Genomic DNA, 27551 nt, shown 5'->3' with positions numbered 1-27551 from the left:
CATAGAATTCTGCGGCAGCCCGCAAGATGTGCTGCAGTACGACGCAACTTTTAAAAGAAGAACCACTGTAATGATGGTGTTGGAGTCGTGTGCGGACAAGCGGTCGTGGGTGAACAGGGAGTACGGGAAGGGACTAAGCACACACCGCTAAGGGGCCCCCGTGTTGAGGGTCAGCGTGGCATATATGTTGTTGCCTACTCTCACCACCTGGGGCCGTCCCAAATGTCGACATATTACGGATGGATCTATTTTTTGATGCATTGATTCCGTGTGGTTACAGAGTTAATTCTGCGTGGTTACAGGGATAAAATAGAAGCAACTCAACGTTTTGGGGAAAGTTTAAAACCAAATAACAAAAAATGACGTGCTATTACCATCAGGTATCATCAGTATTCTCACGGCTTGCATTGTGAACTGCAGTAGCGCTGTGGTCTGAGCCCAGAGGTTTGCGCCCAGTGCTGGGCAATCATTTTTAATTTTGGGGTTGAGTGCCAAGGAAGGCATATATCGACGATGTGTGTGTGTGTGTGTGTGTTTACTGTTACTGTGTGTGTTTGTGCGTGCATCGTGATTCAGGGCGTGCGTGCTGTTGTATTGGAGGTCAAATCAAAGGTAAGGCTGGCCTCTTTCCGTGTGGGAATTATTCAAAAACATGAGTCATGCTCTTTCCCTCTGCTTTGGGTAGAAGTATGCCGTGGGTAGAAGACATTCAAACAGGAGCACACACACACCACCCCAGGAAAATAACCCGGGCTCCGTGTGTCCATGTGGGAATTATTCGAAAACATTAGTCATGCTCGTTCACTTTGCTGAGAAATATGCCGTGGGTAGAAGACGTACAAACAGGAGCACACACACACACCACCCCAGGAAAATACACGGTTTTGAGGATCTGCAGTATCAGGAATAGAATAGCATGCCACTGTCTGGTGATTCATGGACCACATTCTCTCTTTATGTCCTGAGATAGACAGAGACAGGAAGGAAGAGAGGGTGTTAAAGAGACAGTTATGGCAGTATCCGTGAACAATTATGTTTGTTGAAAAGGGGAAAACGGAGACCTATATTCTGAGTTCCTAGGTCAAGCCATACGGTAACTATCATCTTAAAGACATGCGGCGGAACTTTGGCGCCTAACTAAGTTTGGGCTGGATGTGTCAATGTGTCGTTCATACATGCATAATCTATGAACAGAAGTGCTGCCTTACCTCAATTAGCCACGGAACCCCTAGTTTGAAAGCGACTGTTTTCTCGAATCTGTGCGAATGCCATTTTCCCATTTTTCCTTCTCCTCCAGGCATGGCGAAAAAACTGAACTTTGGCTTCTTGTTAGGTTCAGGCAGTATGGTTCAGGGGTGTCGTTCTCTTTGGTGCGAGTGTACATTCTAAGTTTAGGTTCAAACCAAATAATCAGCTGCTCATTTTCAGAAAAAGCTTGTCCTGGATTCGGTTAACGACACATGGTAATTTGTTCCTGCAAATCAGTTTCTCCAAAAATATAAGGCAATCATCTCTTGTAAGATATACTGGTGCTGAGAAATACACACAGGTAAAAAGTGTGACAACGAACCGCGGTCTTCTCTACCTTGCTACCTGTTTAACCTGTTTCACATCATTCGAATTTTGGCCTTTGCCAGAACGGCCAGAACGGCACACAGAGCCAGAACGGCACACATCCTATCACCTGTTTCCGTAGCGTGAGGCAAATTGACGTCCAAGTGCACCCCCTAGACAGGATACTGGTCGGCCGCAGGGCCCAACCCTCAATCCATGCCTTAATGCTGAGGACCAAGGCAAGCAGAGAGTCTTCAGGTCCCATTTTCAGAGTCTTTGGTGTGACTCGACTGGGGACTTAACCCTCTCTACCGATGTTCTCGTCGCAGTGACGTTCTCATGGTTGTTTTCCGTCTACGTTCCGTCTCGGTGGCGCGCTTCTTCTTCTCCGTCGTGGTAATGCTTGCCTCGGTTCGGTCAATGTTTTCATCAATTGGAATGTTCTCATGCTGGGTCTCTCTGTTGTCTCCCAGGGAAGAGCCCGTACCTGATGTTCACCAACCGTCACGAGATCCGTCGTATTGACCTAGTGAAGAAAGACTACACCCAGGTGGTCCCCACGCTGAAGAACGCTGTAGCCCTGGATGTGGATGTCACCACCAACAAGATGTACTGGTGTGACCTCTACCACCGCAAGATCTACAGGTAAAGCATACACACACACACACATACACACACACACACAGTGCACAATCCAATATTAAGTACACTCACTCGAAGCTTTTATCCATCTGCTGTCTGTGTGAATCAAATGAGAGGGCGCTTATCGGCCTGACATTACAGAGTGGCCTTGCTCGTCTTTCTACTCTCTCCTCTCTCTCCTCTCTTGACTGACTGAGTGTGTACTCGGATGGCTACTGAAGGCTGCACCACACCACTACTCCCTACGTGTACAGATAGTGTGCGGGCTCATGAGTCACAGCTCTACCCATCCAGGCCTATTTGCATTGAGAGTGCCTCATTAGTGTGCAAAAGAAAACTACTGGACATACGTACGAGCATGCAGTACACATACTAGCTTCTATCAGAGTCAGAGTTCTGTCAGAGTAAACAATGTGCTGATTGCCAGAACATTCAGAGTGAGGTGGAAGAAACCGTCCGGCTCTTCCTCCGCACTTGCTTCTTTCCCATCCATCGCTCCTCAAATCTCTTTGTTGACGACGCTGATGCCTGAAGTACACCTGGAATGGAGAGACGGATAGTGCAGGATGGGCTGTTTGTCCTTCACACATATAGCCAGAAACACACACGTGTGTGTGTGTGTGTGTGTGTGTGTGTGTGTGTGTGTGTGTGTGTGTGTGTGTGTGTGTGTGCGTGGGCGTGTGTGTGTGTGTGTGTGTGTGTGTGTGTGTGTGTGCGTGTGTGTGTGTGACAAGCTTGCCACCATCCCTGCCTGTATCTGTTGGTGTAACTCTAAGCCTGCCAGGTAGTGGGAAGGAGGGAGGGGCACTAAATCATCTCAGTTGGACCATATGCTGCCTCTAATTCCTCAGCCTGAATAATCACCCCATTACTCATCACACACACTCACGCACCCACACACACCCCAGGGCCTGAGAAGGAGAGAGGACACAAATACACTCATTTGGAATTTATACGTAGCCTTTATGTAATCCACTTCAGAAGTAGCACATTAGCACATACCAGTGCAAAGAACCTATACACCTCCTTCTGGAGTGCCACATCAAGTGCACATGCTGTAGTATTATTGTACAAGTATCATTCCTATACACTTTTCCGCACTCTGGTCTGAAATTGCAGTGTTGTGTACCAATCCCTGCCGTGCTAATGTTAGCCACCGCCCACGCAGCTCGATACCCACTGGGAAGCTACGGATATTATAAGTTCCCCTGTTGTGTACCAGTCGTAACTTATTACGCGAGATTGGTTCTTTGGGGCGGAGTGCTGAGGTGTGTCTGTGGTGAGCCAGTGTTATCGTCCTCCCTCATTATTCTATCTCTAATTAATAGTGATTAGCGTGGTGGCGGTCTATGCAGTCGATGCAGCCCTGCTGGGACTATTACATCTGAGATCAACAATAAATAAATAAACAATAGCACAGCTAATTAACGAGACAATCTACCTCCTCTGTCTGTCCCCATCAGTCTCTCTCTCTCTCTCTCTCTCTCTCTCTCTCTCTCTCTGGTGTTCTTCCCCATGTGTATCTCATCAGTCTATATCTCATCCTGCTCCTAAGTCTTACACCGCTCTTCTGTTTTCTTATTCAACACCGTCCTCCTCGGGTTCCACTCTCCCAGCTTTTACTCCCTTGTTGTGTTAGGGTGTAAATTGTGACATTGCGTCCCGGTAATACCAAATCGCTCCTACAGGCCTAGCCAGGTAGTGGAGGTGTAATGTTCCGCAGTGAAGCTGCTCTGTCTCCTCTCAGCTCGTCTCATTGCTGTTACTCAGACAAGTCAGACAAGAAGAGTGGCTGGCTGTTTTTGTCTACTGATCAAAGGAGACAGGCCCATCCGAACAGCTGTTTTCTGTAGGAAGTACTGATGCAGGAAATGTCAAACTTATAGTGTATTTGAGTTTTAAAATGGCTTCTGAAGTTTGTAATTTCCACTTAGAATGTTTGTTTCCCCCTTACAACAAAATGTATCAACCCCAACAAAAATGTCCCTTATTTATAATCCAGATTTAGCTATTCACATTTCCTGTTGCTGCAGGATTTTTTCCTGCTGTAGCAAACTTGCTCAAATTGAGATCCTACATCTGCAGGAGGAGGGCAGAAGTTGTTAAAGGTGTGTCAGGTTAAAGTGTCCCAGTCTGGGTATTACTGGCCAGTACAGTCCCTCCCCCACAGTGACAAGAGCCTATCAGAGGTTTTACTGGCCAGGATAGTCCCCCCTCATAGTGACAACAGCCTATCAGAGGTACACTACATGACCAACAGTATGTGGACATCTGCTCGTCAAACATCTCATTCCTAAATCATGCTCATTAATATGGAGTTGGAATGGAGTTGGTCCCCCCTTTGCTGCTATAACAACCTCCACTCTTCTGGGAAGGCTTTCCACTAGTTGTTGGAACATTCAGCCACAAGAGCATTAGTGAGGTCGGGCACTGATGTTGTGCGATTAGGCCTGGCTCGCTGTCGTCTTTCCAATTCATCCCAAAGGTGCTCGATGGAGTTGAGGTCAGGGCTCATTGCAGGCCAGTCTAGTTCTTCCACACCGATCTCGACAAACCATTTCTGTATGGACTCCGCTTTGTGCACAGGGTAGGGCTGTCCCTGACCCCCAAAAAATAGAAAGTGGTCTGTTGTTTCGACCAATCGGTTGGTCAAAAATTTGAAAGTCACTAGGAATACACCAATCATAGCACATACAAATGTACAAGGCTAGACACAAAACAATTAGCCTACACTTTTTAAAAAGAGACTGAGATATACAGAGTTAGCTCAAATGTTCAAATTATTATCTTTATATTCAAGCATCAAGCATGTCAAAAGTATCAAAAAAACGCCACACATTCACTGAACTTGAACATAAGCTTCAACAATGTAAGTAAGTATAATACAAAAGTTGAAAAAGCACTCCTCTACAAATAAAATGTAGATTACAATGTTCACTCACTGGTTTCCATTAAAGCAAACAGCACAAAAATAAACACATCTATACACTGAGTCAATGAAATTGAACATTGGCTACATAACTGTAAGTATAATACAAATGTCCAAAAAAACATGCCTCTGTACAAAAGCTTTAACTCACAGCAAATGTTCTTTCACCCTTGTGCCTGTTAGTTAAGGAAGAGTCATAGCGTAGCTACTTCAGAGGAACCAGGAAGTAATTACCACTAGTGAACCAGTAGGCGACGCAGTAACTCACTGCTCTCTGCCATCTTGTCAATGATGTCATCTTTGTCAAGTTCCATAAGAATCTCCTTCTCTGTTGACATCGAAAGGAACGCTTCAAGGTTCACTTGAGTGAGGGAGGTTCTTAGGTGGTTTCTCACAAATTTCCGGGTGGAGAAGGTCCTCTCACATCTGAGAGATGGATAGGGTGAGGAGGTTGTACTGAGACGGGAGAAGATAGCAGCATATCGGGCAGTTTTTACATGTGGAACAACTTCTGCTCACCAACTCGCACACTTTCATCAGGATCATCAAAGCCTTTCCCTGGTTCATCACTGGTGACGGGGGCCCTGGTGTTGTACTTCTCCAATGTTGACTGTTTCAGTCATTCCCACCGTTGTGCAAGGCTGATCAGTTCAGCCTGCAATGCCTCAACAGTGCGATTAGTTCATCACATTCCAGTAAGCATTTGCTGAGCTCCTTCATGGCTGTCTTTGGGAGGCCCTTTTCTCTGATCTCAGGGAAATGCTTCGGATTCATGCAGGAGACATCTGCACACAGCACTGCATCTACTGCATAACGGAGGTGAATACTTTCAACAACAGTGTCCAATACCACATTGTGGATCTTGATTTTGTAATCCATGTCTGCATTAGCAATGGGCTCGTCTTCTGCCAACTCATCTGGTTTTCTCTTCTCTTTTTGTTGTTCTCTTCTCTGCGAGAGCAGTCTGAGCTTCGGGGTCACAGTCCTGCAGCTCCTCCAGAATGCCATTGGCCCACTCAACAAAGTTGTCTGCTGCCCTCTTCACACCGTCAAAGTCTCGGGCACACTTTCTCAGGTTATCCTCCGTTCCCGTCACCAAGTGCTGTTACGATATCCATGCCACTTGTTTGCAAGTATTTAGAGAAAGGGGATGTCTGCTCAAAAATGCTGAGAAAAACCCCAGCTGTGAGTATGGTTTCATACTTTAGGAGAGCATCCTTGTACCCTTGGGCCTTGCTTTGCATGCCAAGTTTTATGGTCACATCCTTTTCAATTCTTTCCATAGTGATGACCACATCCATGTAAAGTGCACGGTTAGGCTTTGCAAAGCTTCCAAATACTTTCCTCAAGGCCTCGTCTTTGGCCCACCAGGGTGTTTCACCAATTACATCAAGCCGTCTGTGTCTCCTGTCTTCATTGGTTTCCCCCCACAGCTTCATGCGCTTGTAGGAATCTCGAATGAACAATGCAATGTCATTCAGAAGTGAGAAAAGGGATTCACTTGCCACAACAACCCCAGTGGTGTCAGTTAGCACAAGGTTGAGGACATGTGAGTAACACCATAGGTGTACTCGGTTAGTAGACTCTCATGTGACCAATGCAGAGAAGCCCCTGTAATTGTCCCTGCATATTAGCTGCTCCCGTCTGTTGCATTACCAACACACTGTTTGATATCTCTGTCCATCTTCTCAAGGGTCTGTTTCACAAGGTCCACAAAGTGCTTTCCAGTCGATGACTCACAGTCAATGACAGCAATGAGTCTCTCGTGAACAACGTCAGTGAACGTATCGCAGAACTACTGCACACTGGTCTTTGGGTGTTAAATCCTGTGTTGTGTCCGTTTGTATTGAGAAGATCCCTGCTTTTCTCACTTCAAAAGCAACTGTCCGCTGGATCAACATTCTGATGACTTCAATTACTTTATTTGCTGTTTTGGACGTCATGGTTACCAAGTACCCTCGTCCTTTACTCCCCATCTGCTTCTTGCTCTTCTCAATGCAATCACTAACATGCTCTTGTAGGCAGACTTCATATTTGCTGAGCAACAATATAAGCTCAAGAAACTTGCCATGATTGACGGCCGTGTATTCGAAGTTATATGCAGCTTTGTGTCTGTGTCCTCTGTAGCTAAGCCCACATTTACCAATAACTTTAAATACATCAATCAATCGCCTCCTCTTTCTGACCTGGTCTCACTGGACTGACATTTGCTTATCACTCAGAAGGGTGCGGATGTCTGCTTTGCTGGCTCTGAGGAAAAAGGCTTCTGCGCCTTCTCTATGGGTCTTGCTTCTCTCGTGTTCCTGTACTCTCTGATGGGCATGTTTCCCGGCCTGCATGCCTCCTTTGACAAATGCACTATCACTGGCTGAAGGTTTTGCGAATGCAAGACATACTGAGCAGAGCAAGGAGTGAGTTACTTCATTGTATGTCAGCCATTTTCTGTTTGTGCTGTCTTTGGAGCGGAATAAATTGGGAATGACTCTTTGAGGGGTTTGTTTTGGGAGGTACAGATAAAATAAGTCAAAATCATTGGATTGAGGACGGGCAAAATAATCAAATGGATTTTCAGTGCTTTTGCTGTCCCTTTCTATTTTCCATGTACTGGGCTCTGAACCTCTCCCTCTCTCTCTCTCTGACCTCTCTCTATCTCTCTCTCTCTCTGACCTCTCTCTCTGTCTCTCTCTCTCTCTGACCTCTCTCTCCCTCTCTCTCTCTCTCTCGCTCTCTCTCTCTCTCTCTCTCTCCCTCTCTTTCTCTCTCTCTCTCTCTCTCTCTCTCTCTCCCTCTCTCTCTCTCTCCCTCTCTCTCTCTCTCTCTCTCTCTCTCTCTCTCTCTCTCTCTCTCTCTCTCTCTCTCTCTCTCTCTCTCTCTCTCTCTCTCTCTTTCTCTCTCTCTCTGTGTGTGGGGCAAGGGCCTTTCTCCTTTTTATTCTTTACCTCGCTGTTCCACCTTTCCTTTTCTGACCGTCCATTTCGCCGTGCGACTTGTCTAAAATGTTATCGGTAGAGAAGCAGGTAGGTTGCTATGTGCGACCTGATGTCATTGCAGGCACGGGGGACACTGCAGCGAGAGAGTGAGAGTCGCGCCTGATGTGTAGATTCTCTGTTGACGATTCACGGCAGGCCAAAACGACCCTCAGGCTACCGGGAAATGTCCCGTTGCCCCCGACGGCCAGTCCGCCAGTGAACAAACCCTATGTGTTTGAATAACAACTATATGCATTGAGGTTGTCTGATGCTTTAAGCTTACGGTTTGATGAATTAAGTCAAATGCTTCACGAGGGCGCCAGTGATCAAAATAAGCAGAAGTAAAAAATAAAATAATTACATTTTTTAAAATGTTTTTAAATATGTAACTATTCTCCTCCCACTCCTGCTGTCTTTCGCAGTCTGCCATTACTCTCCTGAAGTTGCCGGTAATCGGCTACACGAGGAGTCGGCTACCTTTCTCATGTTGAATGCCAATTTATCTTATCATTTTCATATGCACATTTAAGGTGAAACAGTTATAATAACGTCTTCATATCTCAAAATCATTGTCATGTGGTTAATCAAAATTCTATCCAAGTCTAAATGAAAATTATACAAATCTAAAAAGGAATTTCTATTGCCATTGCCACCTATCAAAAATAGCCTACAATAAGCCAACATATAGAAACCAACAAATAAAGCCAACAAATAGCAGCCTGCAGGTAGAAAATATCCTGATTCAAATAAATATCCTATAAATCACATTGGCTACACATGGCCTGTTTGCAATGAACTTGAAACATTATATCATATTAAATTGATCAAGCTTGGCTAGCGAACTTGCAACATTGTATGAAATATTCTGGGCCCTCAATGAAAAATAATACCAGCACCCAAAATGAGTTTCGGGAACCTATTTCAGTCCATGCACTGATAAGAAGTAATCAGGTAGGCCTATTTTACGATGCTTCCACTGGATCAGAGCATGACATTTTTCACTTTCACGCTGAGTGGTTATCAAAAGGGAGAGAGCTGGAAAGATGTTTCAGGTAGCCTATGGGCCTACTTCTATGCGTGTACGGTCCTTAACGCATTGACACCCTAATAATGTCTTCCTATCTTACATTACTCAAATCACATGTACATACTGTTTTGAGACAAGAGGTCGACCGATTATGATGTTTCGACTTCCGAAACCGATTATTAGAGGACCAAAAAAAGCCGATACCGGTTAATCCGACGATTTTTATACATACAGTGCCTTGCGAAAGTATTCGGCCCCCTTGAACTTTGCGACCTTTTGCCACATTTCAGTCTTCAAACATAAAGATCTAAAACTGTATTTTTTTGTGAAGAATCAACAACAAGTGGGACACAATCATGAAGTGGAACGACATTTATTGGATATTTCAAACTTTTTTAACAAATCAAAAACTGAAAAATTGGGCGTGCAAAATTATTCAGCCCCTTTACTTTCAGTGCAGCAAACTCTCTCCAGAAGTTCAGTGAGGATCTCTGAATGATCCAATGTTGACCTAAATGACTAATGATGATAAATACAATCCACCTGTGTGTAATCAAGTCTCCGTATAAATGCACCTGCACTGTGATAGTCTCAGAGATCCGTTAAAAGCGCAGAGAGCATCATGAAGAACAAGGAACACACCAGGCAGGTCCGAGATACTGTTGTGAAGAAGTTTAAAGCCGGATTTGGATACAAAAAGATTTCCCAAGCTTTAAACATCCCAAGGAGCACTGTGCAAGCGATAAAATTGAAATGGAAGGAGTATCAGACCACTGCAAATCTACCAAGACCTGGCCGTCCCTCTAAACTTTCAGCTCATACAAGGAGAAGACTGATCAGAGATGCAGCCAAGAGGCCCATGATCACTCTGGATGAACTGCAGAGCTCTACAGCTGAGGTGGGAGACTCTGTCCATAGGACAACAATCAGTCGTATATTGCACAAATCTGGCCTTTATGGAAGAGTGGCAAGAAGAAAGCCATTTCTTAAAGATATCCATAAAAAGTGTTGTTTAAAGTTTGCCACAAGCCACCTGGGAGACACACCAAACATGTGGAAGAAGGTGCTCTGGTCAGATGAAACCAAAATTGAACTTTTTGGCAACAATGCAAAACGTTACGTTTGGCGTAAAAGCAACACAGCTCACATCACCCTGAACACACCATCCCCACTGTCAAACATGGTGGTGGCAGCATCATGGTTTGGGCCTGCTTTTCTTCAGCAGGGACAGGGAAGATGGTTAAAATTGATGGGAAGATGGATGGAGCCAAATACAGGACCTGTCACACCCTGACCATAGTTTACTTTGTATATTTCTATGTTGTGGTTGGTCAGGGTGTGATCTGAGTGGGCATTCTATGTTTCATGTCTAGTTTGTCTAGTTCTATGTTCGGCCTGATATGGTTCTCAATCAGAGGCAGGTGTTCGTCATTGTCTCTGATTGGGAACCATATTTAGGTAGCCTGGGTTTCACTGTGTGTTTGTGGGTGATTGTTCCTGTTTTTGTGTTTGCACCAGACAGGGCTGTTTTGAGTTCTCACGTTTCTTGTTTTTTCGTTAGTTTGTTCATGTATAGTGTCGTCAATAAATTACAATGAACAACCACCACGCTGCGCTTTGGTCCGCCTCTACTTCACAAGAAGAGAATCGTTACAGAATCACCCACCACAACAGGACCAAGCGGTGTGGTAATGGGCAAAGGAAAAAGCAGCAGCAGGAGCAGCGCGAGGAGGTATGGACATGGGAGGACGAATTAGACGGTAAAGGACCTTGGGCTCAGCCAGGAGAGTATCGCCGCCCCAAGGAAGAACGGGAGGCGGCGAAAGCGGAGAGGCGCTGGTATGAGGAGGCAGCGCGGCGTCGTGGATGGAAGCCCGGGAGTCAGCCTCAAAAATTTCTTGGGGGGGGGCTAACAGGGAGTATGGCTACGCCAGGTAGGAGACCTCAGCCAACTTCCTGTGGTTACCGGTGGGCTAGAGAGACCGGGCAGGCACCGTGTTATGCTGTGGAGCGCACGGTGTCCCCAGTGCGGGTGCACAGCCCGGTGCGGTACATTCCAGCTCCGCGTATCGGCCGGGCTAGAGTGGGCATCGAGCCAAGTGCCATGAAGCCGGCTCTACGCATCTGGTCTCCAGTGCGTCTCCTTGGGCCGGCTTACATGGCACCAGCCTTGCGCACGGTGTCCCCGGTTCGCCTGCATAGCCCAGTGCGGGCTATTCCACCTCGCCGCACTGGCAGGGCGACCGGGACCATTCAACCGGGTAAGGTTGGGCAGGCTCGGTGCTCAAGAGCTCCAGTGCGCCTGCACGGCCCGGTCTATCCGTCACCACCTCCACACCCCAGCCCTCCGGTGGCAGCTCCCCGTACCAGGCTGTCTCTCCGGCCCATCCGTCCAGAGCCTTCCTCCTCTCCAGCACTGCCGGAGTCTCCCGCCTCTCCGGCGCTACCAGAGCCTTCCTCCTCTCCAGCGCTGCCGGAGCCTCCCGTCTGTCCGGCGCCTCTGCCGGAGCCTCCCGCCTGTCCGGCGCCTCTGCCGGAGCCTCCCGCCTGTCCGGCGCCGCTGCCGGAGCCTCCCGCCTGTCCGGCGCCTCTGCCGGAGCCTCCCGCCTGTCCGGCGCCTCTGCCGGAGCCTCCCGCCTGTCCGGCGCCTCTGCCGGAGCCTCCCGCCTGTCCGGCGCCTCTGCCGGAGCCTCCCGCCTGTCCGGCGCCTCTGCCGGAGCCTCCCGCCTGTCCGGCGCCTCTGCCGGAGCCTCCCGTCTGCCCGGCGCCTCTGCCGGAGCTTCCCGTCTGCCCGGCGCCTCTGCCGGAGCTTCCCGTCTGCCCGGCGCCTCTGCCGGAGCTTCCCGTCTGCCCGGCGCCTCTGCCGGAGCTTCCCGTCTGCCCGGCGCCATCGGAGCTTCCCGTCTGCCCAACGCCGCCAGCGCCGCCCGTCTGCCCAGCGCCGCCAGCGCCGCCCGTCTGCCCAGCGCCGCCCGTCTGCCCAGCGCCGCCAGCGCCGCCCGTCTGCCCAGCGCCGCCAGTGCCGCCCGTCTGCCCAGCGCCGCCAGTGCCGCCCGTCTGCCCAGCGCCGCCAGTGCCGCCCGTCTGCCAGGAGCCGCCAATGCCGCCCGTCTGCCAGGGGCCGCCAGTGCCGCCCGTCAGCCAGGGGCCGCCAGTGCCGCCCGTCAGCCAGGGGCCGCCAGTGCCGCCAGTCAGCCAGGGGCCGCCAGTCAGCCAGGGGCCGCCAGTGCCGCCAGTCAGCCCAGCGCCAGCGCCGCCAGTCAACCAGGGGCCGCCAGTGCCGCCAGTCAGCCAGGGGCCGCCAGTCAGCCAGGGGCCGCCAGTGCCGCCAGTCAGCCAGGGGCCGCTAGAGCCCCTCCGCCCGGAGCAGCTGTCCCTCTGTCCCGAGCAGCTGTCCCTCTGTCCCGAGCAGCTGTCCCTCTGTCCCGAGCAGCTGTCCCTCTGTCCCGAGCAGCTGTCCCTCTGTCCCGAGCTGTCTCTTAGGAGGGTCACCTATCTAGGGACGCTAAGGAGGTGGACAAAGACTATTATGGAGTGGGGTCCACGTCCAGCGCCAGAGCCGCCTCCGCGGACAGATGCCCACCCAGACCCTCCCCTATAGGTTCAGGTTTTGCGGCCGGAGTCCGCACCTTGGGGGGGGGGGGTACTGTCACACCCTGACCATAGTTTACTTTGTATATTTCTATGTTGTGGTTGGTCAGGGTGTGATCTGAGTGGGCATTCTATGTTTCATGTCTAGTTTGTCTAGTTCTATGTTCGGCCTGATATGGTTCTCAATCAGAGGCAGGTGTTCGTCATTGTCTCTGATTGGGAACCATATTTAGGTAGCCTGGGTTTCACTGTGTGTTTGTGGGTGATTGTTCCTGTTTTTGTGTTTGCACCAGACAGGGCTGTTTTGAGTTCTCACGTTTCTTGTTTTTTCGTTAGTTTGTTCATGTATAGTGTCGTCAATAAATTACAATGAACAACCACCACGCTGCGCTTTGGTCCGCCTCTACTTCACAAGAAGAGAATCGTTACAGGACCATTCTGGAAGAAAACCTGATGGAGTCTGCAAAAGACCTGAGACTGGGACGGAGATTTATCTTCCAACAAGACAATGATCCAAAACATAAAGCAAAATCTACAATGGAATGGTTCAAAAATAAACATATCCAGGCGTTAGAATGGCAAAGTCATGGCCAAGTCAGACCTGAATCCAATCGAGAATCTGTGGAAAGAACTGAAAACTGCTGTTCACAAATGCTCTCCATCCAACCTCACTGAGCTCGAGCTGTTTTGCAAGGAGGAATGGGAAAACATTTCAGTCTCTCGATGTGCAAAACTGATAGAGACATACCCCAAGCGACTTACAGCTGTAATCGCAGCAAAAGGTGGCGCTACAAAGTATTAACTTAAGGGGGCTGAATAATTTTGCACGCCCAATTTTTCAGTTTTTGATTTGTTAAAAAAGTTTGAAATATCCAATAAATGTCGTTCCACTTCATGATTGTGTCTCACTTGTTGTTGATTCTTCACAAAAAAATACAGTTTTATATCTTTATGTTTGAAGCCTGAAATGTGGCAAGAGGTCGCAAAGTTCAAGGGGGCCGAATACTTTCGCAAGGCACTGTATATATTTGTAATAATGACAACTACACTTTTATTTTAACTTCATATAAATTTTGTCTCAAATAAATAATGAAACATGTTCAATTTGGTTTAAATAATGCAAAAACACAGCTAACGTTTAAGTTCCTTGCTCAGAACATGAGAACATATGAAAGCTGGTGGTTCCTTTTAACATGAGTCTTCAATATTCCCAGTTAATACGTTTTAGGTTGTAGTTATTATAGGAATTATAGGACTATTTCTCTCTATACCATTTGTATTTCAAATACCTTTGACTATTGAATGTTCTTATAGGCACTACAGTATTCCCAGCCTAATCTCGATAGTTGATAGGCTTGAAGTCATAAACAGCGATGTGCTTCAAGCATTGCGAAGAGCTGCTGGCAAACGCAGGAAAGTGCTGTTATTCTCCTCCCACTCCTGCTGTCTTTCGCAGTCTGCCATTACTCTCCTGAAGTTGCCGGTAATCGGCTACACGAGGAGTCGGCAACCTTTGTCATGTTGAATGCCAATTTATCTTACCATTTCTACCGATCCGATCTGTAATTATTTTATTTTTTACTTCTGCTTATTTTGATCACTGGCGCAGCCTGCTGCTGCCTACCACCGCTCAGTCAGACTGCTCTATCAAATATCAAATCATAGACTTAATTATAATATAATAACACACAGAAATACTAGCCTTAGGTCATTAATATGGTCAAATCCAGAAGCTATCATTTCGAAAACAAAACGTTTATTCTTTCAGTGAAATACGGAACCGTTGGCAACCCTAAGTCTAAATATTGCTGTTACATTGCACAATCTTCAATGTTATGTCATAATTATGTAAAATTCTGGCAAATGAATTACGGTCTTTGTTAGGAAGAAATGGCCTTCACACAGTTCGCAACGAGCCAGGGGGCCCAAACTGCTGCATCTACCCTGACGCGAATGCGCTTTTGTTAAATCATCCCCCGTTTGGCGAAGTAGGCTGTGATTCGATGATATGTTAACAAGCACCGCACTGATTATATGCTACGCAGGACAAGCTAGTTAAACTAGTACTATCATCAACCATGTGTAGTTAGCTAGTGATTATGTTAAGATTGATTGTTTTTTATAAGATAAGTTTAATGCTAGCTAGCAATTTACCTTGTCTCCTTGCTGCGCTCGCGTAACAGGTGGTCAGCCTGCCACGCAGTCTCCTCATGGATTGCAATATAATCGGCGATTACCGATTGTTATGAAAACTTGAAATCGGCCCTAATTAATCGGCTACAGCCCATTTACTGGACACTTTAATAAATGGATCACTAGTCACTTTAAACAATTCCACTTTAAATAATGCCACATTTAAATTGTTCACATGTATATACTGTATTTTATACCATCTACTGCACCTTGCCTATGCCACCTGGCCATCGCTCATCCATATGTACATATTCTCATTCACCCCTTTAGATTTGTGTGTATTAAGTAGTTGTTGGGAATTGTTAGATTACTCGTTAGATATTACTGCACTGTCGGAACTAGAAGCACAAGCATTTCGTTACACTCGCATTAACATCTGCTAACCATGTGTATGTGACCAATAACATTTGATTTGATTTGAACATACTCTGCAAACAATTTGTCCACTCAGACAATGAAAACTGGAAGACTGGAATAATAATGTTGAATGCATTCAAATAATTACCGTAACCAAAGTAACAAACATCACGGAGTAGAAATGATAGGACTTAACGGCAAATGTACTACTGGTAGTATATGTAGTGGGGAATAGATATACACTAACAATCAAATGCAAACAATTCACCGAATGAAGTTATGAAACAATGAAAATGTGCACAAATTTACGATAAACTTCATCATTTTAAATAACATGACAGTTGAAATGAAGAACGCAATCTGCTATATCTCCCAACTTATTGCACAAGTTGACTGCAGGTAATATTTTCAAAAGTAGCTACACATATTCAGATAGTTTTGACGGTATTGAAAAACCCTTATGTGTATAATGGTATTTTGTATACCACCCAAGCCTAGTGACAACAGCCTATTAGAGGAATTACTGGCCAGGAGAGTCCCTCCTCGTGGTGACAACAGCCTATCAGAGTTATTGCTGGCCAGACGAGTCCGCTCATTATGGTGTCAACAGCCTATCAGGGACATAACTGCCATGTTGACAACAGCCTATCAGATGGATACCTTAGCTTTTTTACCCAGTTAAGCTCTTGTATCAGACTTTTGGTTTTGTTCAATGTAATGTATCAGATACATTGTTTTTGTATTACAGAGTGGTTTGATATTGACCCTGACACCTGGAAGGGTCAGAAGTTAATTGTGTGTGTTCTCTCCCTCTTTCTAAATCTCTTAATATACTATCCATGTGTCTTTATAAGTATGTGTTATAGTAACGTCATGAAAACCTCTTCTTCTCTGTGCATACATCTTCCCCAGTGCATACATCAACAAGGCCAGTGATTTGTCGGAGCAGGTGACTCTGATCGAGACAGCTCTAACCTCTCCAGAGGGCTTGGCAGTAGACTGGGTTCACAAGAACATCTACTGGACCGACTCCGGAGACAAGACCATCTCTGTCGCCACTGGAGACGGCAAGAAGAGGAGGATCCTGATCGCCACGGAGCTGAGTGAACCACGTGCTATCGCTGTGGACCCCCGACAAGGGTAAGAGGTTGGAAGGAGAGGGGAGGGGGCTTGGGTGAGAAGTAAGGTGGGGTAGAGTTGGATTTATTGTTTGGAGTAGGTGGGTGATGGAGGGAATGAGGGAGGCGGGGAGAAAGTTGTGAGAGAGACCGATTGGGTGAGAAAGTAAGACAGGTTGAGTGTCCATGAGGCTTTATATTTCTTTCATAATGTGTTGCCCATCTGGTCAGAGCACTGGAACAGGTGGCCATCTGCTCTTTCCTCTCAGCATATCGCCTTGTTTGTGACCTCCCTCCCTCTCTCCCTTCCTGCCTTCCTCCCGTTCCCCTCCCCTCCATTTCCCTCCCTCACTTTCTGTCAGATGTAGCTGTAGGCATCAGTAGCTGCAAGCTAACACCTCAGTCTGCAGCGTCACAGCTCTCTCACCACTTAAGCTCATCTCCGATCTCCCTGGCTCCGCCTGACGGCTCTATTCCCTTAGGCCTTCTTTCCACAACATTACTGAGCTAGACAAGCATGTAACACATGCAAATGAGCCCAATCCAGGTTTGGTTCCCTACTACAGAGAGAAAAGGGAATGTTTGCTAACTGTCCCTAAGGCTGTAGAGGTCATAAAACTTTATCAGCCAGTGATTGTCATGCAAATAACTGCCTGTCTCAGGGTAATTTACCGTTAATTAACGTCAACACGTTAAACATCTCATGGCTTCGACACATCGCCTAAAAGCCACTGATGCAGACTTTTGGATCATCTACATTTTAAAAAGTCTAATAAATCCATGTAATATAGACTACACCATCACAATAAATCCATTATTTATTTTAGGCAGGTCTAAAGAAACATGATATGAAGAAAATGCAGCCTATTCCAGAAAGAACAGAAGAACCTTTTCTGAGTTGTCCTTATGTTAGGCCCTGATCTTGCTGGCTTTGGCTTATAATACCTGTGGCATTATTTTGTATTATTTTATAGTAAGAAGAATACAATTGAACACAGCTGAATAAAATAGAAAGGATTTTTTTCCCCAAACAATTTCCCGAGGGAGTGCGCACATGCAGCTCTTTTATGTTGAGCTCTTAGTTTAGAATTATTCATGCAACTTTAGTTGTGATGCAAATGTTGGACTATATGTAAATATTAGGCAATGCAAATAGTCTGGGTAGCCATTTGACTAGATGTTCAGGAGTTTTATGGCTTGGGGGTAGAAGCTGTTTAGAAGCCTCTTGGACCTAGACTTGGTGCTCCGGTACCGCTTGCCGTGTGGTAACAGAGAGAACAGTCTATGACTAGGGTGGCTGGATTCTTTGACAATATTTAGGGCCTACCTCTGACACCGCCTGGTATAGATGTCCTGGATGGCAGGAAGCTTGCCCCAGTGATGTACTGGGCCGTTCGCACTAACCTCTGTAGGTCCTTGTGGTCGGAAGCCGAGCAGTTGCCATACCAGGCAGTGATGCAACCAGTCAGGATGCTCTCGATGGTGCAGCTGTAAAACCTTTTGAGGATCTGGGGACCCATGCCAAATCTTTTCAGTCTCCTGAGGGGGAATAGGTTTTGTCGTGCCCTCTTCATGACTGTCATGGTGTGCTTGGACCATGTTAGTTTGTTGGTGATGTGGACACCAAGGAACTTGAAGCTCTCAACCTGCTCCACTGCAGCCCTGTCGATGAGAATGGTGGCATGCTCGGTCCTCTTTTTCCTGTAGTCCATAATCATCTCATTTGTCTTGATCACGTTCAGGGAGAGGTTGACAAAGTTAAAAGGGGTTTTTAGATTTTTTTTGCAAATGTATAGAAAAAAACAACTTTAATAATACATTTACATAAGTATTCAGACTCTTTACTCAGCAATTTGTTGAAGCACCTTTGGCAGCGATTACAGCCTTGAGTCTTCTTGGGTATGACGCTACAAGCTTGGCACACCTGTATTTGGGGAGTTTCTCCTATTCTTCTCTTCATATCCTCTCAAGCTCTGTCAGGTTGGATGAGGAGCGTTGCTGCACAGCTATTTTCAGGTCTTTCCAGAGAATATCACTGTCCATCTGGCCATCTTTCCCTCGATCCTGACAAGTCTCCCAGTCCCTACCACTGAAAACATCCCCACATCTTTCATCCAGGCATTCAGGCCAAAGAGTTCAATCTTGGTTTCATCAGACCAGAAAATCTTGCTTCTAATGGTCTGAGAGTCTTTAGGTGCCTTTTGCCAAATTCCGGGCTGTCATGTGCCTTTTTTTTTTTTTTTTTTTTTTTTTTTTTTTTTACCTTTATTTAACCAGGCAAGTCAGTTAAGAACAAATTCTTATTTTCAATGACGGCCTGGGAACAGTGGGTTAACTGCCTGTTCAGGGGCAGAACGACAGATTTGTACCTTGTCAGCTCGGGGGTTTGAACTCACAACCTTCCGGTTACTAGTCCAACGCTCTAACCACTAGGCTACCCTGCCGCCCCTTTTACTGAGGAGTTGATTCCATCTGGCCACTCAACCATAAAGGCCTGATTGGTGGAGTGCTGCAGAGATGCTTGTCCTTCTGGAAGGTTCTCCCATCTCCACAGAGGAACTCTGGAACCTCTGTCAGAGTGACCCTTCCAGGCCCTTCTTCCCTGATTGCTCAGTTTGGCCGGGAGGCCGCCAGCTCTATCATTTAAGAATTATGGAGGCCATTGTGTTCTTGGGAACCTTGAATACTGCAGAAATGTTTTGGTACCCTTCCCCAGATCTGTGCCTCGACACAATCCTGTCTCGTAGCTCTACGAACAATTCCTTCAACTTCAATCCTTGGATTTTACTCTGACATGCACTGTCAACTGTGGGACCTTATATAGACAGGTGTGTGCTTTTCCAAATCATGTCCAATCAATTTAATTGACCACAGATGAACTCTAATCAAGTTGTAGAAACATCTCAAGGATGGTCAATGGAAACAGGATGCACCTGAGCTCAATTTCGAGTGTCATAGCAAAGGGTCTGAATACTTATGTAAATAAGGAATTTCTAAAAACCTGTTTTCACTTTGTCATTATGTGGTATTGTATGTAGATTGATGAAGGGCAATGTTTATTTAATCCATTTTAGAGTAAGGCTGTATCGTATCAAAATGTGGAAAAGGTCAAAGGGCCTGAATACTTTCCAAAGGCACTGTTAAGTCTGCAAATGCGATGATGCATGGAGTGCTTTATTATAAAGGTGCATTTTTATGGTGGAAATTAGCTTCGCCAAACTTGGAACTCACTCGCTGCCTTTGCCAGGTCGGCTCCACCGGTTGTACAGCGGATTAATGTGGCTAATTTTAAGAACTAAGCAATAAATGTAGCAGCATGAGAAAGCTGGGATCCTGTTTTAAATGGTGGCCCGTCAGAACTGTTTTCACTCACGAATTTCACAGTGTTTGGGCTTATAAGAACACGTTTCACTAGCCTCTGTAGGCTATATGCTCTCCAACCGTGTTCCAGGGGTCCTAGGCCTATAAGCTACGTTTGAAGTTATTTGGCCACTTTAGTTGTTATACAAACCATATCAAAATATATAGCCCTATGGACTAGGCTTCATGAAAAAAATCTCCCCAAAAAGGCCATGCTCTGTTTCTTGCCTCAGACTGCACATGCTGGGCATAATTCACAAGTGATCCCATTGTCACCCATCACACTATTCTCAATTTAATCTGTCATCAGAGCACAGTTTTGCAGAAGCCTAGTTAACGGGAGTTTAAATGGTCATGCAGAATTTGACTGCGGTCGTGGCTTGTGACTGCTGGTGTGGTGGTAATACGGTCCCCGTAACAGGCCGCAACTGTCCCCTCTGGTCTGTGTATCACTATTTCTATCGTGGAAGTACAACATGAAGAGAGAGGTGCCGCCTGGGTAATATGCGCCCAGTTTGACTTTGTCTCAGGGATAGAGGTGGGATGTGAAGTGTCTCTCGCTTTCCCCTCTCTGCAAATCAGAGATTCTTGTCACTGTCATCGTGCTCTCTAACCCCTGTCTCTCTCCTCCCATAGGTTTATGTACTGGTCTGACTGGGGGACCCAGGCTAAGATAGAGAAGGCTGGCATGAACGGAGTGGACCGCCAGGTACTAGTGTCAGAGAGGATTGAATGGCCCAACGGCATCACTCTGGGTAAGACTGGCACCGCAGGGAGGGAGGGAGCGCTACATGAGGAGAACTGATACAGAGAAAAATGGGAGGGAAGTGAAGACGAGGAGAGAGAGAGAGAGAGAGAGAGAGAGGGAGGTGAGTAGCGATAATAGAAGAAAGATGAAGAGCAAAAGTTGATATAAGATGAAGAATCGTGATGAATAAGGAAGTGTTCACAAAATAAGCCCCCCCCCCCTCTCTCTATCTCTCTCTCATTTGACACGTAGTTGTGAGTCACTCAGTCAGCGTGTCTCTGTCATCAATCAGTGTGTAGTTTGTTCATTCAACAGGCTGTGAAAGAAGTGTCCAAAGCTTTGCCATCAATACCCCAATCATCCTCCCTTCCATCCCTCAGCGGGCCTGTGCCAATTTTACTCCTCTCCTCTCCCTGCTCACCACTAAGGATGAGACTTAAAATGACAGAGCAGAGAGCAGGGAGAGAGAGAGAGAGGGGTGGAATTGAGGTGTCGCTAGCCTGGGCTACATCTGTATGAAAACAAATTATGTTGAGGGTTAGAGGAGCGAGAGTAAAAGAGAGAATAGCTCTGGCTGGCTAATTTGGTTTCTTTGAAGGGGAAAAAAGGGGATTATTTTCCCTTTGTAATCTATTTCACAGCCAGCAGGCAGACAGAGTAGATAAGAATGGTTTATTGTGTGAGTGGAGATAGGTGAGGTTGTGAATTAATTGAGCACCACTGTTACCTGATTCACTCCCCTACAGCTGTGTTTTTGCATACACATTTACTTTGCTGACCTGCTTATTTGATTCCATAGCAACTTGCCTACTACACACCTACACACAACCAGTTGTAATAGATTGATATTAGCATTCGGTCAGGTAAAGGTAAGTGCCAAGCTCAGGGGCATTTTGGCAGTATTCCCCACCTGGGGATTGAACCAGCAACCTTCTGATCACTATCACTGTTGGAGGGCCTTCACTAACTGGAGGGCCTTGCTGTCAAAGATGATTGATATTCTATTGGACCAGAACTCCATCAAGCTCTCCGTCTAGACCTTTTCTCGTTAACTTCCGAAGGAGTGTTGTACAGTACATTAACCTGACCTCCCACTCGTTCTCTTTTTTCTCTCTCTCTCTTTCTCCCTCCCTGTCTTCCTCCCCCTCTCCCTAACCCCCTCTCTCTCTCCCTCCCTGTCTTCCTCCCCCTCTCACTAACCCCCTCTCTCCCCCCCATGTCTTCCTCCCCCTCTCCCCCACCCTCTCTCACTCCCTCTCTCTCCCCCGTTCTCGCTCTCCGTCTACCCCCCCCAACCCTCTCTCAGACCTATCTAACAGGCGTCTCTACTGGGTGGACTCTAAGCTGCACCTGCTCTCCAGCATTGACCTAAACGGTGACAACCGCAAAGTGCTGCTGAGCTCCCAGAACCACCTGGGGCACCCCTTCGCACTCACTGTCTTCGAGGTAGGGAGGGGAGCGGTGGGGGGGCGCGGGGGGATACTGTGATATACTATCGGTAGTCTCTTTCAACAGCTGCTGTGTCGTCGTCACTGGAAGATCCCTGCTACTGTATGAGCCGGGCATGCCAGATGAGTGGCGTACAGGATCGATGGAGGTGATAATGAACAGGTAGTGAGGAGGGAGATGGCCAATAAGAGCTAAACGGTGGCAATAAGGAGTAATAATGGAGATTGGAGAGTCGGGGGATTGGATGAGATTACAGAGGGCTGGCTGCTCTAAGGGCTACCAGTAGATCACTGATAGTGTGGTACTGGTGGAGGGTGCACACAGAGGGGGACACTCTTCTTTCAGAGGGAAATCTATCATGACCAGAGTGTGTGTGTGTGTGTGTGTGTGTGTGTGTGTGTGCATGCGAGCGAGCGATTCGGGATCCTACGTGTGTGTGTGTATGTGTGCGTGCGTGTGGGTGTGTATGTGTGTGTGCGTGCGTGTGTATGTGTGCGTGCGTGTGATTCGGGATCCTACATGTGTGTGTGTATGTGTGCGTGCGTGTGGGTGTGTATGTGTGTGTGCGTGCGTGTGTATGTGTGTGTGCGCGCGTGTGTGCGTGTGTTAGAGAGACCACTATCCCAGTCTCTTTGTGGCAGCAGCGGTTAGAATACACAGACCACTCTAGATTCATATCCTCCAGCGTTGTGTTCTGCGGTAACCAGCACCCAGGAAGAAGAGAAAAAAACAAATAAAAAAGCCTCTACAGTTCCAGCGGTTCAAGCCTCTGGTCCTCCGTACTGCAGGGCCCTAGAGGATGGAGGGGTAGAGGGGTCATACATCACAGCCTAGTCCGCCGACAGGGAAGGACTCTCCACACCACCTCGACTCTCCTCCCGGAGGCCTGTGGCCGGGTGTTGTAAACAGGAAAATGTTTTTCCTCCCCATCTTTGTTTTACTGTTGTCTGAGCTGGATAGGATGGGGTGAGAGGGACTGAGATGGGAGCTGACTGGGTAGATGGGCTGCGACGGACTGCGAGGGCAGAGCAGACAGACTGACAATCAGAGTAGAGTGAGGGACTGACAGGTTTGTGCAGCGGTGGGATGGAGAGAATGCGAGGGACTGACAGATGAGCGCAATGCCCTTTCTAATCTGCCATTGTGGGTGAGTGAGTGTACTCCAGTTCTAGACAGCTTACCTGAAAGATCTCTCCAGGCTTTTACTGAACATTCATCTACAGTAGCTGACACCCTGCCCAGTAGATATCGGCCCTTCCGTACAGCTTGTCGGGACCTTTCCCATAAGGAATAATATGACGTAATGCGAGGAAAGGTGCGAGTAGAACTGAGCTGATCCAGAACCAGTGTTAAGTGTAGTAGTGTCAGGGCCGGTCTGTTAAGGTCTGATCTTAGATCAGTGTTAAAGGCCTGGGAGGTGGTGGTCTCATGGCAGGTAGTGGCTCGGGGATAAAGCCTTCAGACATGAGAGTCACCTTGATCTCACTGTTAAGCCCAGAGTCGTACCTGTACGTGGCTGCAATGCAGCATCTTTGCCCTGTGAAGTTTTAAAACAAAAAGAGGGAGAGAAGAAAAGGGGAGGAGGGTTTATCATCCTGAGGATATTTGTCCTATATCATTTGGGCACTCCTGTCATGTTTTAAAAAGGTTATCTGAATTGAATCATCCCTGAGAGAGAGGGAGAGCGAAAGCGAGAGAGAGAGAGAGAGAGAGAAAGAGAGAGGGGGACGGAGAAGGAGAGAAAGAAAAACAAGGAGAGATGGAGGATAAAATAATCCTCCATTGATAATCCAGGGAGGTTAGATAATGCACCCAGGAACCACCTGCACCAGACCTCCTGCTGCCAGCTGACCTTTAGAAACACAAGGCTTTGTAAACAAACCTATTTCTGCACCTCACCGTAATTGAGACCGAGGGACTAAGCCTGAGCACATGCCAGAGTAAGTTAGCCCCTTTACTCCACATCTCTCAATGTCGATCTCTCTCTCTCTCTCTCTCTCTCTCTCCCTACCTCTTATCCCTCTCCCTCTGTTTCTCTCGCTCTCTCTCTCTCTTTCTCACTCTCTCACAAACTCTCTCTCCTCTTCTGTCTCTCTCTCTCTCGTTTCATGTGCGCTCGTGGTTGCAGATGAATCCGGGGTTGCCGTAGCAACCGTGGAACCATCACCTCATCCTCCGCTCCTGCTGCTATGGTATCACTGGAGAGGCTGATAAGGAGGCATTAGATGAGAAGGAGAGAGAGAGTCAGAGAGAGAGAGAGAGGAGGTGGGCTGAGGAAGAGAGGAAGGGAGGGAGAGAGAGAGAAAAGGACCGAAAGTAATTAAAAGTTGTAAATAGAAACCTGGATCTGGTCTGGGTCCATTTGGACTGCTTCGGAGTATAGCCCCACTCGATGTATGTATGGGGAAAAGTCATTACATGTACTGATGGAAGTCAATGACTGTTCATCAGCGTATGGGAGCTCCACGTAGTGTGATAGGCCACTTACTTTTTAATGTAGATTTTGGAATGATATTGGATCATAAAAATGGTCATTGAGTTGCCTTAGAACGTCCTGGTCATACTTAGATGTGTCTGTGGCAACAATGGGACCCCCTTATCTGCAGGCAGATATGACTTGAGCCTTTCCTTGACTCCCAGCGATTGCACAGCCTCCCGTCCCTCTGCCCCGTGTACCTTAGAAGAAAAACTGCTAATGGTATGTTGAGGACTGAGTCTATCTATCCCAACTCTCCCCTGTCTTCCAGGACCGTGTGTACTGGACAGACCTGGAGGATGAGGCGATCTACAGTGCTAACAGGCTAACAGGCCGCGACGTGGCTACGCTAGCCGAACACCTCAACAACCCTCTGGACGTAGTGGTGTTCCACGAACTACGGCAACCCAGAGGTGAGTGACAGATGCGTACGTCCACTGAGCGTACAGAACATTAGGAACACCCACTCTTTCCATGACGCAGACTGACCCAGGTGAAAGCTATGATCCTTTTATTGATGTCACTTTGTAAAATTCACTTTGATAAAGACGGATTTGTAAGCCTTGAGACAATTGAGACGTGGATTGTGGACGTGTGCCATTCGGAGGCTGAATGGGCAAGACACAAGATTTAGGTTCCTTTTGAACGGGGTACGGTAGCAGGTGCCAGGCGCGCCGGTATGTGTCAAGAACTGCAACGCTGCAGTGTTTTTCACGCTCAACAGTTTCAACAGTGTGTGTCGAGAATAATCCACCACCCACAGGACACCAGCTAATTTGACACGATTGTGGGAAGCGTTGGAGTCAACTTGGGCAGGTATCCCTGTGGAACGCTTTTAGACAACTTGTAGAGTCCACGCCCCAACGAATTGAGGCTATTCTGAGGGCAAAAGAGGAGTTGTGCAACTCAATATTAGGAAGGTGGTCCTAATGTGTGGTATACTCAGTGCATACACTCACATACAGACACACAGACAACGTGCAGTAGGAGTTAAAGTATTTACGTTGTAGTATTTTTGGGGGATAGAGCACTGGAACAAAACTGTCTGTGTTAAAATGGGTCAAGTGTCAAAAGTAGATGTCCTAACCGACTTGCCAAAACTACAGTGTGTTAACAAGAAACTTGTGGAGTGGTTGAGAAACGAGTTTTAAATGACTCCGACCTAAGTGCATGTAAACTTCCGAACTTCAACTGCATATGTCTGTCTGCTTGTGTGTTACACTGGGAAATGTGTATGCCTCCTTTCGTGGTGTGTGTGTGAGCGCGTGCTTGCAAGCATGTGCGGTGCACGCCCGTGTGTGTGTGTGTGTGTGTGTGTGTGTGTGTGCGTGCACAAGTGTGTGAGCGTTGTGTTTTGAGCCTTTGTTTTCCCCTTCTCATTCAGTGCATGCCAGTCGTGTGTCTGTGCCAGTAGAGTGGAGCTAATTAAAGTCTCTCGTTATTAAATAAAGAGCTCTACTAATAAAATATAAGTCAAAGAATGAAGCATACCAGGTCCTGAAGCTGAAAACAAAACAACTGGGTCTAAATGAGGAAATATATGAATGAACTACTGCTGTGCTGCCTGCTGCAGAGTTAGCCGGCGTCCCAAATGGCACCCCGTTCCCTACATATTGGTCAAAAGTAGTGCACGACATGGGGAACAGGGTGCAATTTGAGACTCAGATTTAGTTCCTCATGTACAGTATCTCCAAGGTGAAATATTTATCATAGTGCCACCTCTGCAGAATTGGTTTCAGGAAGATTTCGCTACCCTATTCTCTGTCTTGCTTTGACTCTCTCTCTCTCTCTCTCTCTCTCTCGCACTCTGTCTCTCTCTCTCTCTCTCTCGCACTCTCTCTCTCGCACTCTGTCTCTCTCTCTCTCGCACTCTCTCTCTCTCGCACTCTGTCTCTCTCTCTCTCTCTCTCTCTATCGCACTCTGTCTCTCTCTCTCTCTCTCTCTCTCTCTCGCACTCTCTCTCTCGCACTCTGTCTCTCTCTATCTCTCTCTCTCTCTCTCTCTCTCTCTCTCTCACACTCTCTCTCTCTCGCACTCTGTCTCTCTCTCTCTCTCTCTCTCTCTCTCGCACTCTCTCGCAGCACTGTCTCTCTCTCTCTCTCTCTCTCGCACTCTCTCTCTCGCACTCTTTTCATAACCCAAAATGAAAGATCATTCAATACACCTACACTTCATTTTAAATGGTTCTATTTTCATATCCTGTGAAAAGATCACGTTCATTTCTCAGGCATTTTTAAATGTACACATTTCAGAAAATACTTTTTATGCTGAACAAAAATTTAAATGCAACATGTAAAGTGTTGGTCCCATGATTCATGAACTGAAATAAAAGATCCCAGAAATGTTCCATACGCACAGAAATCTTATTTCTCTCAAATGTTCAAATGCACAATTTTGTTTATATCCCTGTTAGGATATACATTTGGAAAAGATAATGCATCCACCTGACAGGTGTGGCGTATCAAGAATCGGATTAAACAGCATGATCATTACACAGGTGCACCTTGTGCTGGGGCACAATCAAAGGCCACTCTAAAAGGTGCAGTTTTGTCACACAACAAAATGCAACAGAAGTTTTGAGGGAGTGTGCAATTGGCATGAAGACTGCAGGAATGTCCACCAGAACTGGTAATTTCATGTTAATGTCTCTACCATAAGCCGCCTCCAATGTCGTTTTAGAGAATTTGGCAGTACGGCCAACCGCCCTCTCAACCGCAGACCACGTGTAAACACGTCAGCTCTGGACCTCCACATCCGGCTTCTTCACGTGCGGGATCGTCTGAGACCAGCCACCTGAGACAGCTGATGAAACTGAGGAGTGTTACTGTCTGTAATAACACCCTTTTGTGGGGGAAAACTCATTCGGATTGGCCCGACCAATTTCCTTATATGAACTGTAACTCAATAAAATTGTTGGAATTGTTGCATGTTGTGTTTCATTTTTTTAGTTCAGTATATTTCCCCCTCAGCTTTTCTTTTTTTGTGTGAAACTGAACTTTGGAAGCTAGTTGAGTTTCTGTGAGAGCAAAGTATTGCGAGTTCTCTGCAGGGTTTGCAGCGTCCTCCTGTATAACAGCACACGTCCCATCGCTTATTATTGTCATCCTCTCCCATCTCCTCTTCAGAGTTGTATAATA

At 46.9% G+C, this 27551-nt stretch overlaps 1 protein-coding gene across 4 annotated transcripts in view; it reads left to right on the top strand.

Annotated features, from left to right (window-relative positions):
- Positions 1 to 27551, top strand: part of LOC110521812 (low-density lipoprotein receptor-related protein 8) — a 261008-nt gene that overhangs the window by 215544 nt on the left and 17913 nt on the right. For all 4 annotated transcript variants that reach the window (XM_036968636.2, XM_036968637.2, XM_036968635.2 and 1 more), the window contains exons 10-14: positions 2028 to 2199; positions 16175 to 16402; positions 20377 to 20495; positions 21795 to 21934; positions 24685 to 24826. In XM_036968636.2, coding sequence (XP_036824531.1) covers positions 2028 to 2199; positions 16175 to 16402; positions 20377 to 20495; positions 21795 to 21934; positions 24685 to 24826 — 801 coding nt within the window. The remainder of the gene's footprint in view (positions 1 to 2027; positions 2200 to 16174; positions 16403 to 20376; positions 20496 to 21794; positions 21935 to 24684; positions 24827 to 27551) is intronic.

This window comes from Oncorhynchus mykiss, chromosome 4 (assembly GCF_057628025.1).
Source record: "Oncorhynchus mykiss isolate SJ-2025 chromosome 4, ASM5762802v1, whole genome shotgun sequence".
Taxonomy (NCBI): Eukaryota; Metazoa; Chordata; class Actinopteri; order Salmoniformes; family Salmonidae; genus Oncorhynchus; species Oncorhynchus mykiss.
The sequence above is the reverse complement of the archived record's forward strand: the minus strand, read 5'-3'. Positions and strand labels throughout refer to the sequence as shown.